The sequence below is a fragment of the Pseudopodoces humilis genome, chromosome 1 (genome assembly GCF_049639895.1).
Source record: "Pseudopodoces humilis isolate 2021_Gansu_Grassland_sample_001 chromosome 1, ASM4963989v1, whole genome shotgun sequence".
NCBI lineage: Eukaryota > Metazoa > Chordata > Aves > Passeriformes > Paridae > Pseudopodoces > Pseudopodoces humilis.
Window position 1 is genome coordinate 57,350,350 of NC_142200.1, and position 17,229 is coordinate 57,367,578.

Genomic DNA, 17,229 nt, shown 5'->3' on the forward strand with positions numbered 1-17,229 from the left:
TTCATCCTGGTTGTACGTTCAGACCAGGAAATGAGATGCTGAAAAGCAGTGCCACAGAAAGGAACCTGGGGGTCCTGGTCAGTGGCAAGTTGAACAAAGCCAGCAGTGCCCTGGCAGCCAGGAGGGGCAGCCCTGTCCTGGGGGACATCAGGCACAGCATGGCCAGCCGGGCAAGGGAGGGGATTGTCCTGCTCTGCTCTGAGCTGGGGCAGCCTCACCTCCAGTGCTGGGGGCAGTTCGGGGTGCAACAAGATAAAAACAACATTAAGCCATTAGACAGTGTCCAAAGGAGGGCAATGGAGATGGTGAAGGGCCTTGAGGGGAAGCCATGTGAGGAGCAGTTTTCACTTGGTGTGTTCAGCCTGGAGGAGACTCAGAGGAGGTCTCACTGCAGTCACAACTTCCTTATGAGGGAAAGAGGAGGGGCAGGCACTGATCTCTTCTCTCTGGTGACCAGGGACAGGACCCGAGGGAATGGCCTGAAGTTGTGTCAGGGGAAGTTTAGGTTGGATATTAGGAAAAGGTTCTTCACCCAGAGGGTGTCTGGGCACTGGGACAGGCTCCCTGGGGAAGCGGTCACAGCACCATCCTGACAGAATTCAATAAGGGTTTGGACAGTGCTCTCAGGCACATGGTGTGAGTTTTAGGGATGTTCTGTGCAGGGCCAGAAGTTGGACTTTGATGATCCTTGTGTATCCCATCCAACGCAGGACATCCTATAATTGATTCTATGATTCTAGGGACTTGTCTAAACCACATCTAAATCTATTAAACCTATCTAATCACAAATGTAGGAAGACCATAAGGATGCTCCCAGATTCGGCTGGAATAATTCAGTTGTCCAGACTGGTCTCTGTCTAAATATTTCCCTTTATTATTATTATTATTATTATTATTATTATTATTATTATTATTATTATTATTATTATTATTATTCAGGCCCCGCCCCACAGGGGCCGCCTCCCGGCAGGCCGCAGCACCGGGCCGAGGCCCCGCCCCTCCCCGCCTCAAGCCCCGCCCCCGATGAGCTCCTTGTCCGCTGATTGGCTGACGCGGCGCGGGGCGGGGCTGGTGCGGGGGTAGTTAAAGCACCGTGGCGGGGGCCGCTGTTTTCTTTTCAGGTGGGAGCCGGGGCTGCGTGGGCTCGGTGAGTGAGTGTCGGGAGGGGTCGGGGGGACCGGGTCCCCCGGGTGGTGCGGCGGCACCGGCGTAGGTGACCGCCCCGGCCCTCTCCGGCCTGGCGGGGAGGAGCCGGGAATGCCGGGTGCGGGCGCCGCCGGCGGGCCGGGCCTTGCACCATGTCCCCCGGTGGGGAGTGTCTGTTCGGCCTCGGGGCTCAGCGGAACCGTGGCTGCCCCCGGAGAGAAGCTCTCCTGCCTCTGCGCTCCTGTCGCCTTCCTCACTGTCGCACTCCTTCCCCGTGAGTCTTACCCCCGCGGTGTCTCCTTCACTCCCGTCCCGGGCCTGGGTGCTGCGGGCGGCTCGTTCCGGTGCTGCAAAACCCTGTAAAGAAAGTCCCACGTTTAACTTTTAAGTCAACCTTGGCCCGAAGTGCTGAGCCTGCAACTTGAGCATGGGGCTGGCTCAGTGGTGGCTATAGAGCACTCTTAACTTGGTTCGGTGCTCTCCTCTGGCATCTGTTTGTAGATGGGGAGGGCGAAGTTGTAATGGTGCAACGATAGTTCCTTGAGTTATTTTATTTCAAGGTGCAACTTCTATATTCCCGTGGAAAGGACTGTGGAGCCCCTTCTGCATAGGTAGGAGGGGTTCAGGTCTCCATTCTGAAGGGTTAACAGGAAGATCAAACCCCGATTTTGAAGGGGTTTGAAAGGGGGAAGTAACATCCAGCATTTTGCTATGTACTAACCAATACTTACTTTTTGTAGTGTGAAGCTTTCTGGAGCAGACTTCTTTTCAGCTTTTCAGTGTGACTTGTCTGATTCAGTGCCCTTGTGATTTCAGAACTATTTAACTATAGTTAAGGTGATATTTAAAGTAGTCCCTGACTTACCAAGTAGTTCAGATCTTGTTCGTGTTGGACAGAATGTCAGCCTCCACGTAACATGTGTTTTGTGTCTGTGCTGTGAAGCTGGAGTCCTGAGGTTGTTATAGGAACCGGCTGAGTGAAGGGGAGGGTCAGATGCCCCAGACTGATGCCTGTGTGCTGGTTTGTGAAAAGCTCCACCTGAATCCCACCTGAGATCTAATTGTATGTGAGGAGGGTGGCTTAATTAGGGAACCCCAGCTTCAGTGAGAAGCATTGCTTGGTAATTTGGTTATGTGTATGTAGTCTTCTGAAGGTGTTCAGTTTTCACCTTTCATGACTATTGAAATGAATGCTTACCTGTCTAGTGAATTGGGATTGTCCTAATTGGTGTTTAAAACTAGTTATCCAAATTTAAACTTGATGGATGGTTTAAATTAAATCAATGCTATCTCTGGTGAGGGAAAGGATTTTTGTATGTCAAACACCAGTATCTGTTCAAGTGCAACCTTGCTTGAAAGAAAATTTGGAGTGGTGCCTGTATTGCAGTATGTTGTGTGGGACAATCTGAAGCTGGCAAGGATTTGTTTCAGATATGTAGAGTAGTCAGCTGCTCAAGAAATCCTAAGACAACGAGTCAGATGTTTTAACAACTGTCTTGTGACTGCTGTGTAGAATGAAGAAAGGCTTAAAGGATCTGGCATAAAGCTGACTCAACAAAATACTGGATCACAGTGGCTGGAGCTGCTGAATATGCCTGTATTACATAGATACTGGAGTTTTTCCTCCTAGTCCAGGCACTTGGTCCGGAAGCGCACTTCAGGGAGCTTCCTTCTCTGGAGTTACTCAAAAGGCTCCTAGACACTATCCTGGGTAATGTGTTGCAGTGCCACATCCTAGACCAGCTGACCTCCAGTGGTCCCTTTCAACCTTAGCCATTCTGGGATTTGTAAAGCTCATTATTTTCCTGGCTTAGATGAGGTGCTGTATCTTTAGTTCTAGCTGAGAGTTAAGCATAAGCTTGTTTGCTTTGTTGCTTTAGTGGACAGTATTTCTTTTCAGTATTGATTTCAGACTGTAAGGAAGACAGAAAACTGAAAAGGGCAGAGGTCTTGTGTTTTCTCACGTGAGCTTCAGTTGAAATAAAAAAGAAGGAAGTGGTAGCACTGAAGTAGTCACTGACCACTTGCTCATGACCTGCTGGGGCTGGCCTCTTCCCATGGCTTCATTCTGACCTTTTTTGTGAAATCTGAGTGCAGGCTGAGACTAAGGTTGAAGAAAGCACAATTCTGCAGCTGCCTGCTTTTAACCTCCTCTGAAGAGCAAAAAATGTGGTTCTTTCTTGGACTTGGCTACCAGCATTCAAGCCTGTGGTGTGCTATTAGTTGAACTCATAATGAAATCTACTCTTTGAAGTTGCATTTTACTTGAGTAACATTTTGCCTGTAAGTCTACAGTAAAATGAAGTATATTATTTCATTGAAGTATTGCTCAGTTTAACTTTGAAAGTTATTTTGAGGGGAGAGGCAGAAAGAGTGGTGTTGAAATTTAAATATGCTTTTGTTTAGCCACTTCACTGTGGTGATTTCATGAAAGGGAGAGGCCTCAGGTTTTATATTAGTACAGCTTGGTGTGTGGCATTAGAAGCTGAAAGGGGAAAGTCTCCTGTGGCTCTTGATTACTGATTGTTACTTTTTAAAACTGTGAAAGCTAAATTATTTTTCTGTCACAGAATCTTCAGCAACACCGTTCTGAAAACTAGTCCAAAAATGTCTTCTCTGGAAACCCTCTTTAAATACATCGATGGACACCAGGACCTCTATGTTCAGGTAAGTTTGCAGCATGGGCAGCTATGGGATATTAGAAGTTAGGTGGTCAGCTTCAAGTTTGTTGTTATATATATGATATATATATATATATGATATACCCAGTAATAATGTCAGGTAATGGGAGAGAGGGAAGAACAGGCAGCAAGTGTGAGGGATTTGTGTCAGGCCAAAAAACTGTTTCTTAAATTTAGGCATAGTTCTGTTCAAACACCTAAATGTCCATATTAAATTTATTAGGAAATGATGTATTACTCTATAGTGCTACTGGTGACCTGTTTAGAGGTACAGGAAGCTAACACTGGCTTCTGAATCTAAACTAGGTTTGTAGTTTCTTCCCTTTGGAGATGGGAGATGAAATATATTATAAATGAGGCTGGAACAAAGCTTTCTTGTATAAAACAATTTATTCTGGTCTACAGAGAGGTTGCCCTCTCCAAAGAGGTACTTTGCTGCTTGACTTGCTGTTTAGTTACAGGTTGTATTGTAATCCCTTTCACCCATGAAAGAATCAGTGATACAGCACTGGGAACTCAGGCATGAACTATCCCAAGTTTTCAGCTTGATTTTTGCCAGTTGTTCTTGCTGAACTCACATGGGGAGAAAAAGCTAAAGTGGCCTTTTTGAGAGGCCCAAAATACTTTAGCTGGTTCTGTATACTTAAAGAACAGCAACTAAACAGGCACAATTGACATATGACAAGCTGTCATGCACTTAAGCTTACTTGATGTATCTGTAGACTTTGTGCTATGCAGCAGGGACAGCTGTAGGTGAGTGAGCTTTTAGAGAGCTTTTAAGAGTAATATTAACTGTTAAAAGCTCTTCTTTGAGCAGAGGACAGAGCTGATTTGCCTCAGCTTGACCTTGACTTAAATCAGTGGTTGCTGAATTAGAAGGTGGTGTGGTATTTGCATGGTGCCTGTTGTATAGTAAAACCTGTCTTCCATCTCTCCAGCGCCTGGCAGAGTGGGTGGCAATCCAGAGTGTGTCAGCATGGCCAGAGAAGAGGGGTGAAATCAAGCGCATGATGGAGGTTGCTGCGAAGGAGATTGAGCGACTGGGAGGCACCACCAAACTCATGGATATTGGGAAACAAAAGGTACATGAACATCTCCATGTCAGCTTAGGAGGAGAAAACTCTCTTAAGAAGACAAAGTATTTTGCATGAGAAAGTGCTGATGTCTTATATTTCCAGTATGAAAGGCGCCTAGACTCCATTAGAAAGCTGTTTATTGGACTTACCACTATAAAGAAAGAGGACAGTATGGATAGTTATGTCCCTGCAGGTACTGGCACCTCCAAGCTGTGCAGCATCTAGCAGGCATCCAAACAGCGTACAACATACTGTGCAGATTCCATGGACAGAAGTGTTTTCCCATTTTATTTATTCAAGCTGTTCTGCTCCACTGACAGAAGGGATTTTGTGTGAGAATTTCACTTTTAGATTAAGTCAAGGACATGCAGGTGATGTAATCCCCAGTGCCTAGTGGGAGCTGCCTTCAGGTTACAGTCAAGTGGCTCAGTTTATCCTGCAGTCCAGGGATATGCACGGCACAATACAGGCAGGAAGGTGAAGCTGTGTGTGCAGCAGTATAACACAGGCTTTGGGGCACTCAGGTTATCTTTGTGGGTTTCTAATTCCTTGGTGTCTGATGGACTTCTGTGTCAGGATCACCACACAAATGTCCTGTGGGCAGTGGCCTAGAAAGGCAGTAGCCTATTTGTGTTATGGATAGTGGGGTTAACCCCTGCTAGCGTTAGGATAATGTCTTTCCTGACACACAGTCTGAACCTTCTGTTAAAAGCCCTTGCTTATAGTAAACCTTGGGACCCAGTTAAGGATGTTGAATTAAGTTTTGGACTGTATTAAATGTATTTAAATACTTTTTGAACTGAACGTGAATAGAGCACCTGCAAACAAGAATGTTAGACATTTTAAACAACAGGCTGGTATTGGTCCTTAGACCCATAGACTATAAAGATACTGACTGAAGTTTCAGTAAATCTGTCAAAAGACTACAGGACTTTTTTAGATGTGTTACATTTGTCACAGGCTTTCATTGCTCTATTACTAGATACAAAAGTATCATTAAAATAATGACTTCCCTCCTCATTTTTACCTATTCAACCTGCTTTTATTTTTCCCTGAGAAATGTATGTGTTTATGAGAATGATAATCTCATCCTGGGGAAATAGCCACTTGATATGCTCCTTTTTAGAAGTGCCTAGCCACTACCGGCCTCAGAGTAAGACCCATACCAAAATTGTTAGACTAGGATTTGGATAGTGGCATTAAAAATCTTGTACTGGAATGTTTACTAGTTTTAGGAGATTGTCCTTGTAATTGGTGTGAAAGACTGCTGAGTGAAATCCGTGTTTATGGGAACCTTCTGGGAAGTTCTCACTTTGGGCGTTTATGCTTGTTTGTAGCTACAGGTTCCAGCAGGAAAACAGCTGACTTGGGAGGGCATCTGAAGGTTAATTCTACCTCTGCTACTACCTACACCCTAAAACCCCATCAAAAGTGTTTCAATTACTTCAGAGACAAAGTTGTTCTTTTTATCACTGTAACTTTTTGGTAGCAAGAATTGATTTTAGAGTAATATGTGTAATATTTTAATTAGGTAGCTTTAATCCATCTGCAGGGGTTACCTTCAGTGTTCAGTTTTATATTAAGCATAGAGAGAGCTAGTCAGTGTATTGTGTTGCTGCTGTATCTGAGGGACAATGTAAAGCAGCTGAACTTGTCAGATCAAAGTTGCCTTACTGCTGCACAGCAATTTTTTGTGTATCGGTCACTGTAAATTCTTGCAGTAGTGCTTTAATCATGTGGGGTTGCAGCTGGCAAGGACGATGTAACCTGTTGATAAAAAATTGGAGCTTGGGACCCATATAAGCAAAAAGTCAAAGCTGATCTTGATCTGCTGAGCGGTGTGTAGAAGTACATGTTCAGCTGAAGGGAAGTACTTGCTCACTGGGAATAGCATGTGATAATTGCTTATGGGGTATTCCAAGGGATTAAGCCAGGTTCAACTCTTGAACTCCTGAACTGAGTTGATCAGCACCACCCTGCCCTTAGTGTAACAATGTAGGCTGGTTCCGAGAAATACTATGCCGTTCTTATTTGGGTGTAACCACATGTTACACCCAGCCTCACCACTGTCAGGAAATTTTTGTCCAGGGAGCTGTACTGTGGACAGGATGAAAGTGCAGTGACAAGCAACACAGAATGCTGTATTGAATGGAGTTTATCACTTATGCTTATGTCAGCATTAGATATAGCAGTTTGGCATGCACTCAGCTTGCTCTGCTAAAATCTGATATAGGATCGGTAGTTTAAAGCTAACAGTTCTAAGTGGCTTGGAACATTTTGACTGTTACTGGGACTTGTAGGAAACTAACTGGCGTGATGCCATCAGGCCTTCTTTGGCACCCTGCTTCCGGCAATTGGTTTAAGTAGATTTAGTTTTGTTTTGTCTGTGCCTCTACTCTCATAACCTCCATTGTATTGAAGTAATTAACGTATCTGACTAAAACTCTGACATTCCACATTTTACTAAAACTTCTGCCTTCCTATTTCTAGCTGCCTGATGGATCAGAGATCCCCCTACCACCAATTGTTCTGGGAACACTGGGCACAGATCCACGCAAAAAGACAGTGTGTGTATATGGCCACCTGGATGTTCAGCCAGCAGCACTGGAGGATGGCTGGGATAGTGAGCCCTTCACACTGGTAGAAAGAGATGGTAAGAGCAGCGGGCTTCACAAACTTCAGTACTGAATGCTTCAGTAACAAGTATGGTATTCCTCAACTGTTCCAAAGCTGTGCTATTGATTGAAAGGGGGAAGGAGACTGAGAACTGGTATGGGTGTTTATTCAATATTATTGAAGTTAAAATGTGCAGGTGGGGAAATGGTAAAAAAGTTGAGCTGCAAAATCTCAGCTACTCTTGGAATTGTTTCCTTTTCTGATAGTCTAGGCTGTAACTTGCATGTTTTCTTCCTTATAGCTACAGCACAACCTTAACTGCTGCCATGGCACCAGCTTGTTGCCGAAAAGCTTTTTAGAACTAATTTCTTATTCACAGCTTGAAGCCTGTAAGGTCATGTCAGACTGTAGGAATTTTGAACCATTACTGAGAAGAGATACACAACGCAACTTCTTTATGCCTGGAGACAGGAGTGGCACATCAGCCTCTCTGGGTTGCTTTGTGTTTAACTGCTCTACTATGAGTACTACAGAAGCTCTTTTGCAGAGGTAGTGCCCCAAAACTTGTGCCTCTTGCATAAATGGGGATGAAGAAATGGTGCAGTATCTCCCATTGAAACAACATTGCCAGTGGTCAAGAAGACTAAAACTCCCTTTTCTATTAAAAGCTGGTGCTACCAAGAGCTTCTTCTTTGTTTCACTTTCTCAGTGTTAAAGGTCATATCAATAGAAGGACATTAACCACATGTGTTGCATGAGCATTAATGATTGCCAGAAAAAGTGTCCGTGCTAACTAGTACTTCTGCTTGGGCACTTAGTCATAGGCAGCAGAGTCCAAGTTACTAAACTGCGTTATCTCATCTGCTAGCAAGACATAGACTTGCCTCAGGCTGTGGCTTGTCTCTGTGCAGCCTGGCCATGCAAGAGACGTTCACCAGTGGCTCTTCACCTTTGCAAGCTGTCTGGCCTGTTCTGTCACTGGTTACATGGAGTGCTGAGGGGTTGTAGCCACAGCTCTGAGTTGCACTGATAACTGCCTGTGCTGTGATCCCATGTGTTACATTTTCTGAGAACTCCCTGTGGCCTGTGAATCTCATCTCTGACTAGATTCCTTTCTAGGGAGATCCACTTTTATCTGGAGAATCCAGAGAAGTGATTTGTCACTAGCTACTGAACTTTTACTCTTCCAACAAAGAATTATTAAACTGAGGGTAGTACGTGATAGATTTCTGTTAAAAGCAGAAAACTTGTTTCTGTACACTTAGGTGTTTGTAGAAGATTATATTATTGTGAAAAATAAAGCAGCTATGTCTTTTCCTGACTTATAATAAACTCCTATTGAGGCAGCAGCTAGGGGGAGAGGTGGAGTAGCTCTGTAAGTGGGAGAATTATTGCAGTCCTGTACCTATACCACTTGAAAGGGTATGTGAAGCAGGATGTAAAACTGCTACTTATGAAGAATCAGAAATGAAAGTTTTTTATATAAGCTGCGTTAAAAAAAATATCCAAAGAAAAGTGTTCTCTAGGAAAGAGATGAAAAGGCATACTAATTTTTTTTCCTCACTGGTTAATTTGTATCTTGTTTCTCCAGGAAAGTTGTATGGGAGAGGATCAACAGATGACAAAGGTCCAGTGCTTGCCTGGCTGAATGCTTTGGAGGCTTATCAACAAACTAACCAGGTATGTGCCCAAAACATATTCTGCTTTTTCATACACAGCTGAATCTAGCAATAAATGTTATCCAAGTCACAAACTCTTGTGAGGGAAGCCTGCTTATTCAGCTGATTGGAGGAATGATGCAATAGTCCTGTAAATTCCCTGATTTCCTAGTAGGGTTGACTTGCTGACAAGTTAGTCTTACAGATGCTTAGGTTGCACGTATAACAATTTTCCTTGAATGAGATATGTAGGAAGGAAAATACATATGCAAGCATGTGGAGCAGGAGGAATAATTAAATGTGATCACTGTCATGTAAGGATGTCAAATTACTCTGGCCTTTATCAAAGCTTAATGTCTCACTGCCACTGAGCTCTAAGGGGAGGTTAACTTAGTAGCATTAAAACTGGGAGCTTTGCTAATTTCTGTTAAAGAAAATGTGCAATTAGAAATAGCTTAGGGTGTTTGCTTTATCTTGCAAGACAAGTTCCTATCGCTTTTGAGAGGAATAACCAGTTCTCAGTTGCTGTCTAGGTATATGGAATATGCTAGACTGGATAGGGAAGCTCTGTTCCTACTGTGGTTTATATTAGTTTTCCTAGCCTGGTGGCTTACTTTTGGCAACAGATTTCTGCTGTGTTCCCATGCTTAAGGGGTTTGGGGACAAGTTTTTATGACTTTTTTGAAGAGTTTGGATTCCATCAAATGAAGGGTGGTGTAAGTGCCCTCAACATAAGCACAGTCCAAACTTTAAACCAGTTTGTGTATAATTAACAAGTTCCACTGTCATGGAACTATTTTAGCCATGTCCATTTTTCTGCTTTGAACACAACAGATGAAAATTACTGATTACTGAAGGAGTAGAGAGTTTTTACATGCTTAATCTGTTCTTATTTTTCATTTCAAAGGAGTTTCCAGTAAATATTAGGTTCTGCCTAGAGGGTATGGAAGAATCAGGATCTGAAGGCCTTGATGAACTGATTTTTGCTCAGCGAGATGCTTTCTTTAAGGATGTGGATTATGTTTGCATTTCTGACAACTACTGGCTAGGCAAGAAGAAGCCTTGTATCACTTATGGTTTGAGAGGTATCTGCTACTACTTCATAGAGGTAAGTGCTGAAATACTCTGCAAATCCAGTACTATGAAACAGAATTTTCCACTGGAGAAGGGTAGTAGTGCAAACCTTTTCATGGCAGCAGCTTTTTTTCAGAAAAGATGAAGCTGGCTACTTATGTGGAATGTTTTTTCCTAATTGTCTAAACATCCTTCTCTTGCTATCCTGTCTGATATTTGGGTGGGTGGGAGGGATAGCTTTCAGATGCATGAGGCAAGATAAGCCTGCACCTTCACTGAAGAATTGTCTCATAGCATAGATAGCTTCATCTACATACACCCTTCTTATAGATGGGTGTCACATTTGTGCTTTTCCAGTCAGCTGGAATATCTCCAGTTAACCAGAACTGCTGGTGGGTGATCAAGAGTGGTTTGACAAGTTTTTACCAGTTTCCTCAGTACTTTGGGGTGGGGTGGATCCCATCTGGGCCCATAGACTTGTGGGTGGCTAATTGACATAGCAGGTCACTAACCATATCCTCATGGATTATGGGCTTCCCTCATCTCCACATCACCAACTTCCAGCTCAGGGAGCTGGGCATCCTGAGGACAGCTGATCTTGATATTGAAAACTGAGGCAAAGAAGACATTAAATACCTCTCTCTTTTTCTCATCCCTTGACACTACACTACCCTCTGCTTTCAACAAACAATGGGGACACTCTTTGACCCTTGACCAGATCAAGTCCTAGCTGGGCTTTGGCTGTTCTAGTCTCCTCCCTGCATGGCAATATCTCTGTGCTAAAATTGACCTGAATCTTCATTTTCTTCAATCAGGTGGAATGTTGTGACAAAGACCTTCATTCTGGAGTTTATGGTGGTTCGGTATATGAGGCCATGACAGATCTCATTGCTCTAATGGGTAAGAAAACACAATTTCACTGAATGCATTTAAAATGGGAGCAAGAGCCATCCAAACATGACTGAGTTTGCAGTGGGAGAGTTGCTAAGGACTGTTTGCAGTAGCAAAACAATGACCAGTGAAATGGTGCTTGCCAGGCATCCAAAGCTAATGCCTTAGATGCAGAAATATGATGAAGGTCTTGCCAAGAAATTGTCTATCTATTCTTTGCTTTCCATAAAACCTTGCTTCAAATTTGCATGTTAACTAAATCAGCTGTCTTCTCAAATTCTGCTGTATGATATTGAACTCTTCGGGAATCCTTCCTTCAGACAGCCAGTGAAATCCAGCAGTAGAATTAAATACAGTAGCAAGCAAGTGCACATTATGGATACAGGCAAATTCTTTTAAGTGTCTTCCATGCTGAGTGGTGCATGCTCTAGGAAAGAGAAGTCTGAATTTCATTGCATTTACAGAGATTTCAGAAGGCCAGGACTTCTGTTTCCCAAGGGAAGTATTCCCAGCAATGACATCATCTGGTTGAATACTGATATTAGGTGCTTCTTGTTTACAGGCTGTCTTGTAGACAAGAAAGGGAAAATCCTCATCCCAGGTGTTAATGAAGCAGTGGCACCTGTTACTGATGAGGAGCTGGCATTATATGAGAAGATTGATTTTGACCTGACAGAATATGCAAAAGATATAGGAGCAACAAGACTTCTGTATGATGCAAAGGTTTGCTGCACTTCTCTACCCTGTCTAGATCAAGTTGTCTGTATTAGTAGGAGACAGAAACAAGCTTCTGTGGGTGTGTGTGTGTAAAGTAATTTATTAGGCAGATGATTCATCTGATGTCATCAAAATGGTGAGAATGCCTCGAAGATAATTTTACTTACTGTATGGTTGACTGCATCCTTAGCACTTCACAGAGAAACTGCTAATATTGGGTGCTTGAAAAATTATTCTAGGTTATCCTGTGTTTAACTCAAGCAGTTTGCTAAGTTTGCTGCTTACTCTATAAATAGTATTTGAAACTTTAGTTTACAGAACTTTAGTGCTGTTCACTTAATGATAGATAATGTTGGCAGCTTTCCAGAGGTCAGGTCACAATCTACACAAAACATCTGATTTTCTACATCTGTAGGAAGTCCAGTGGGTTATCAGAAATAAAGTAGTTGCTCAGAGATGATTGCTTCTTAGGTGAGTAAAGAGCTTGAAACCTAGCTGTGCTGAATTCAAGGCTGACACACTGAACGTGTTCCTAGACCTGGCAAACAAGAACTGTTTTATAATCATGAGCTAGGCAGCCCAAATCTTTAAACAATCTCAAGCTCAATAAAACTCACGTCTAAAGCTAAATCTTTGTCCTGGGAGCTCTCCAAATGGATGCTTTTAACGGCATTGAATCTGACAAGGTTACAAGTATTACATACTAACGTTAAAACCCTAGATGTAAATACATCTCCTTCATAAAAAGCAGATACACGTGCTTGTAGAAGTCAAGCAGGTCTGTCTTCTGTCCTAGTACTGTCAGGAGACTTCAAACTTATTTAAGTGAAAGTAACAATTTATATCCTCAGCCTTGTCTTTACATGTTCAGGTTTATATCAACTGGGAGCACACAGGCTTCCTTGCTTAGCCTTGTCCTTTAAAGTAATGGGTGAATTATAGCTTGTATATAAGGAGGAACTGGCAAGATGTTCTTTGTGATACTGAACTGAAGCTGTTCAGTCTTGGCTCCACTGAAATTCCAGCTAAGGTACTTCTAAGCTGCTTACATGCAAGAAGGGCTTTAGGGCTAGGGAGAGAAGACTGTAATTTCCAGATGAGAAGCAAACATGCTTGAGAGATTTGAACTTTGACAGCTACATTTGCTTTGAGAGAAGATTGGAGGCAGTTTGTCACACTTTATTAGGAATGGTAATAGTGATGACAGAGACTCTAAGTTTAGTTGCAAAGAGAGCTAGTTTTATTCTTCCAGATCTTCTTTTATAGACCATTTCAAGAAGGTCTGAAAAGATAAGCCTTTCATTGGTCATCAAAGCAACACATCACCATCATGGGACAGTTAGGAGCAACACCCCTCTGGCCATTTCTTGCAAGTAAACAACAAGGAGACAAACAACACCTGCAAAGGTTGTTTTCCTTTTCTAAGGACTGTTTGAGTTCCTCCTCACAATTTCTCAGGCCACACTTTCTCAGGCCAGTGTGAGAAAGTTATGTGACTTAGTTTCATACAGACACTGCTACGTGCCTGATATCTCACATTCAGCATCCACAGCAGTTGTACATGGAAAAAAAACAAACTTGGAACTTAAAGGATGTAAAATTTTTAGGTCTTCTGCACTTCTGCAGTGAAGTTCAGTCTGGAGACACTGTACCTGTCTGCTCAGGTCAGCTCAACAACTGCACTTAGTTCAGGACCTAATGTATTGAACAGCTGTGTCCAAGGTAACAGAGAGGAAATCCAGGAAGTGTACCTGGAAGGCAGTGGTGGTCAGTTTAATCAACCTGGAGTTCAGGCTTTTTAATGCAGCTGATGATATAAGGAAAAACACACTGTAAGCCTCAGTCTGAGCAGTGGTGAGGCTTTTAGAAAATGTGAACTTAAGCAGTGTCTTGGTTATGAATGCACCTGCCTGTCCTGAAGCAGTGGGAATTAAACTTTCAATGTTCCCCACAAACTGCCTGAGCATGTTATAATTAGCACTTGTGTCCTTATCAGAAGCAGACTGGTCATGTTCCATAAGTTCCACAGAGCTAGCAGAGATCTGAACTAGAACTGCTAAGTCTCTTAAGGTGCTGAGAACCCAGCTGTGTTATCAAAATGTGTGCTTAATGGGAGTAACAGCTTCTGAGTGGTCTTCAATGAGCTGCATTTCTGCAAGGGAAAAAGCACTATTTCTTGCAAATTCTTTTTTAAGTTGAAGAAATGACAAGTCCAGGGAACTCTGTCAAACTTCATGTAACCTTGCATCTTTCTCTTTGCTTCTGCAGAGAGATATCCTTATGCACAGGTGGAGATACCCTTCCTTGTCTCTCCATGGAATTGAAGGAGCCTTCTCAGCCTCTGGTGCCAAGACTGTGATTCCTAGGAAGGTGATTGGCAAGTTCTCAATCAGGCTTGTGCCAAACATGACTCCTGAAGAAGTCACAAAGAATGTAAGCTGAGATGGATTGCTGCTGTGCAAACAAGTCTCTAAACTTCTGTTCACTTTGCCTTGGGGGGAAGAGTTTTTCTGTTTTTCTAAAGCAGTTCATTTGCTTTCCTACTGGCTTCCCTGTACTGCACCTCAACACGAGATAACTGAGAGAATCCCGTGTGGTGCCTCAGTAGACTGTACTGGTCAGATTACCCAGTTTCTCTGAACTCACAAGGGCTTAGGAGTAAACACTAACCTAATTGTAGGGCACTTGGACTGCCAGAAATGCCGCAGTGTTTGACATACTGGCTAACTCTTCTACAGTATATACTGTTAATTTGCCTAAAGTATGAAGTCTATCTTCAGAGCAGAGAATCATTGGAATACTACGAAGTGAGAGCAATAGGAAAAGTATTGCAGCACAGTTGTAGTGACCTGCAAGTCCCTAAGATGCTTTTAGAATATGAACTTTGCCAGTGCTCAAGAAATGCTAACAGTAGATAAGATTGAATGATATTCAATCTTTCTTACAGGTTGAAGACTACTTGAACAAAAAGTTTGCGGAGCTGCAGAGTCCCAACAAATTCAAAGTGTACTTAGGCCATGGTGGAAAACCCTGGGTGTCAGACTTCAATCACCCTCACTACATGGCTGGTAGGAGGGCCATGAAAACAGGTCAGTGGGTTTTTCGCTTGGCATTGGTAGGATTAAAATTCTCTTGTTCCAGAACCTCAAGAAACACTGAGGAGATCATGTTTGCTGAATACTTTGTGTTCAGCACTCATATCTGATAACTTTGGCTCACTAAGTGAGGAAGCATGTCGTGTGCAACCTTTATGCTGAAATCTGAGGTACAGGGAGGAAAGATACTGGATATCAGGTTTATTTCTACTGTTTTGGGACAAGTTTGTTGGTGTGGTGTAGCTTTTGCATAAAGATGAGACTTTTGGTTCAGATCACCTGCTAAGCCAAATTGAATGAACTTAGGTCGTCACAGCACCCCTCTTGATCAGTTTTGCTAGATTTGCATCTAGAGCAACTCTAACTTGTGTTGGAGTACAGACAGGCCTTCAGATGAAGTATTGGTATGTAACTGAACTCTGACAGTGACAATACTCCAGTGCTGTATCTATCCACAGTTTTGTGGCCTTTGCAATCTGGCTGATTTGGCCAGCACCATGTACCCATCTGATGGGTACAGATAGGTACATGATGGCTTAAGTGAGGGTTTGTGGAAAAAAATACAGATTTCAAACTGATCAGAGTATCACTTTTCTAGTTTTTGGAGTTGAACCAGACCTGACGAGGGAGGGAGGAAGCATTCCTGTTACCCTTACTTTTCAAGAAGCCACAGGCAAGAATGTCATGCTGCTTCCTGTTGGAGCTGCAGATGATGGTGCTCACTCTCAAAATGAAAAACTAAATAGGTAAGTGAATATATCTTCCTTTGCCAGGGTGTCTTGGCATGTATTATGAAAAACAGTAAGAATCGAGCTCTTGCTTTTTAATTCTCTGGATGGCAAAGTGCCATCCTTCCCAGCAGAGTATGACTAACTTGTTGGGTAACTAGTTTGTAGCTGAATCTTGATTTCTTCGTAGATACACTTGAAATCGGAAGCAGGTTTTGTATTTTGGTCCCCAAGCTTGTCTACCCTCTCCCCCAAGGGCATTGTTTCTGTCTTGCCAGGGAAGATGAAGGGGTCTGGGGAGTAGTGACTGTTGCCTGCAGCAGAAATTCCTGTAGAGTTTGTCATGTGCTTAGGATTGATGTGTGAGCTTTGCAAATAGGACATCTGCTAGAAATACAGCTCAGTGAAGACACTGCTAAAGGAAACAATGTTCTTTGCAGGTACAACTACATCCAGGGGGTGAAGGTGCTTGGTGCATACCTCTACGAAGTTTCCCAGCTGAAGGACTAAGTTAGACACCTCACCTTCTGGTTTATGGATCAGAAGTCTGAATTTTCTTGCAAAACATCATCGATTACCAAGTCTTAAATGGCTCCCCTTTTCTACCAACACTCCACTGCTTTGGTGGGGGAGAGAGAAACGGGCAGTTCCACTTGACAAAGAACATGATACACCAAAAATACTTCTCTAAATGCTTACTTTAAATGAACAGACTATGCCCTTAACTGGTCAGCAGTTTTGAGCTGCATCTTCATCCCTTCTATATCCCTTCAGTTTGCTGTTTCATCTACTTTTCCTGCAAATGAAGAGGAATGGTTTACTGAGCAGTTTAATCACCCACAGCAGTGGCAGAACTTCCAGCCAACTTAAAGTTCTTATTCCTGGGTATGTCCTGGAAACAAGTAGTCAAGATTATGAGGCAACACTGGAATGTGCTGAAGCTGTAGCAGGCCATCTGTCCTTGCTGACTGAGTGATTCGGAAGAGCAGTTTCTCTCTTACAGTTTATGCCTGCCTGCAGGTTTCAATTTACAGAGAATCAGGTTGTAACAAATTTCACTGTGGTAGTGACGACTGGCCGTTTTTGTAAAGCTGCCTTTGTACTACCAAAAAAGAATAAAAAATAATCATGCTATAGTTTGGCTCTTGGTCACTAAGGTTTGAATAATAGCTTGGGTGGGAAAGCAACTTTGAGAATGTGGGAGGGACACTTTCTGGCTATAAGGGCAGATGAGCAACATGGCTACACAGGCTATATGTTGTGGGAATCCAGATTTTTATTCCTGGGCTCTGGCTCCATGAGACTCCATTGTTGACTTGAAGCTGATGTTTCAAACTCCAGCTCTCTGGAGAGAAAATGAGCTCAAAATGTTTAATTTTGGCTCCGTAAACCAGGTCATCGCACTGTAGCATAACTGATAATACTATAAGGGAGTGAATGGAATTTGTAGGCATAAACAGGGGGAGAAGAGATCACTTGTTGCAACTACTACTGACATCCAACTTCAAGCTGCCTACCAGATAAACTCCAATACTTTTGTTATTACA

At 42.9% G+C, this 17,229-nt stretch overlaps 1 protein-coding gene across 3 annotated transcripts; it reads left to right on the plus strand.

Moving 5' to 3' along the window:
- The first annotated feature begins 1,061 nt into the window (after window positions 1-1,061).
- Window positions 1,062-16,818, plus strand: CNDP2 (carnosine dipeptidase 2). 3 transcript variants are annotated; one of them, XM_014253523.2, is made up of 12 exons: window positions 1,062-1,147; window positions 3,717-3,813; window positions 4,766-4,909; window positions 7,394-7,556; window positions 9,111-9,199; window positions 10,085-10,285; window positions 11,067-11,151; window positions 11,705-11,865; window positions 14,128-14,292; window positions 14,807-14,948; window positions 15,553-15,700; window positions 16,123-16,818. In XM_014253523.2, the coding sequence occupies exons 2-12, from the start codon at window positions 3,754-3,756 to the stop codon at window positions 16,190-16,192; spliced, it is 1,428 nt and encodes a 475-aa protein (XP_014108998.1). In that variant the 5' UTR covers window positions 1,062-1,147; window positions 3,717-3,753; the 3' UTR covers window positions 16,193-16,818. The 3 variants fall into 3 exon arrangements, with proteins under 3 accessions (XP_014108998.1, XP_014109002.2, XP_087920788.1); XM_014253527.2 differs by lacking the exon at window positions 1,062-1,147 and adding an exon at window positions 1,254-1,420; XM_088064662.1 differs by lacking the exon at window positions 1,062-1,147 and adding an exon at window positions 3,306-3,429.
- The last annotated feature ends 411 nt before the right edge of the window (window positions 16,819-17,229 follow it).

Excerpts from the sequence above, each read along its gene's own strand:
- CNDP2 (XM_014253527.2), top strand. The coding sequence starts at position 1,299 with ATGTCCCCCGGTGGGGAGTGTCTGTTCGGCCTCGGGGCTCAGCGGAAC. Across the intron at positions 1,421-3,716 it reads CACTGTCGCACTCCTTCCCC|AATCTTCAGCAACACCGTTC; the intron begins GTGAGTCTTACC and ends TTTCTGTCACAG. Across the intron at positions 11,152-11,704 it reads AGATCTCATTGCTCTAATGG|GCTGTCTTGTAGACAAGAAA; the intron begins GTAAGAAAACAC and ends TCTTGTTTACAG.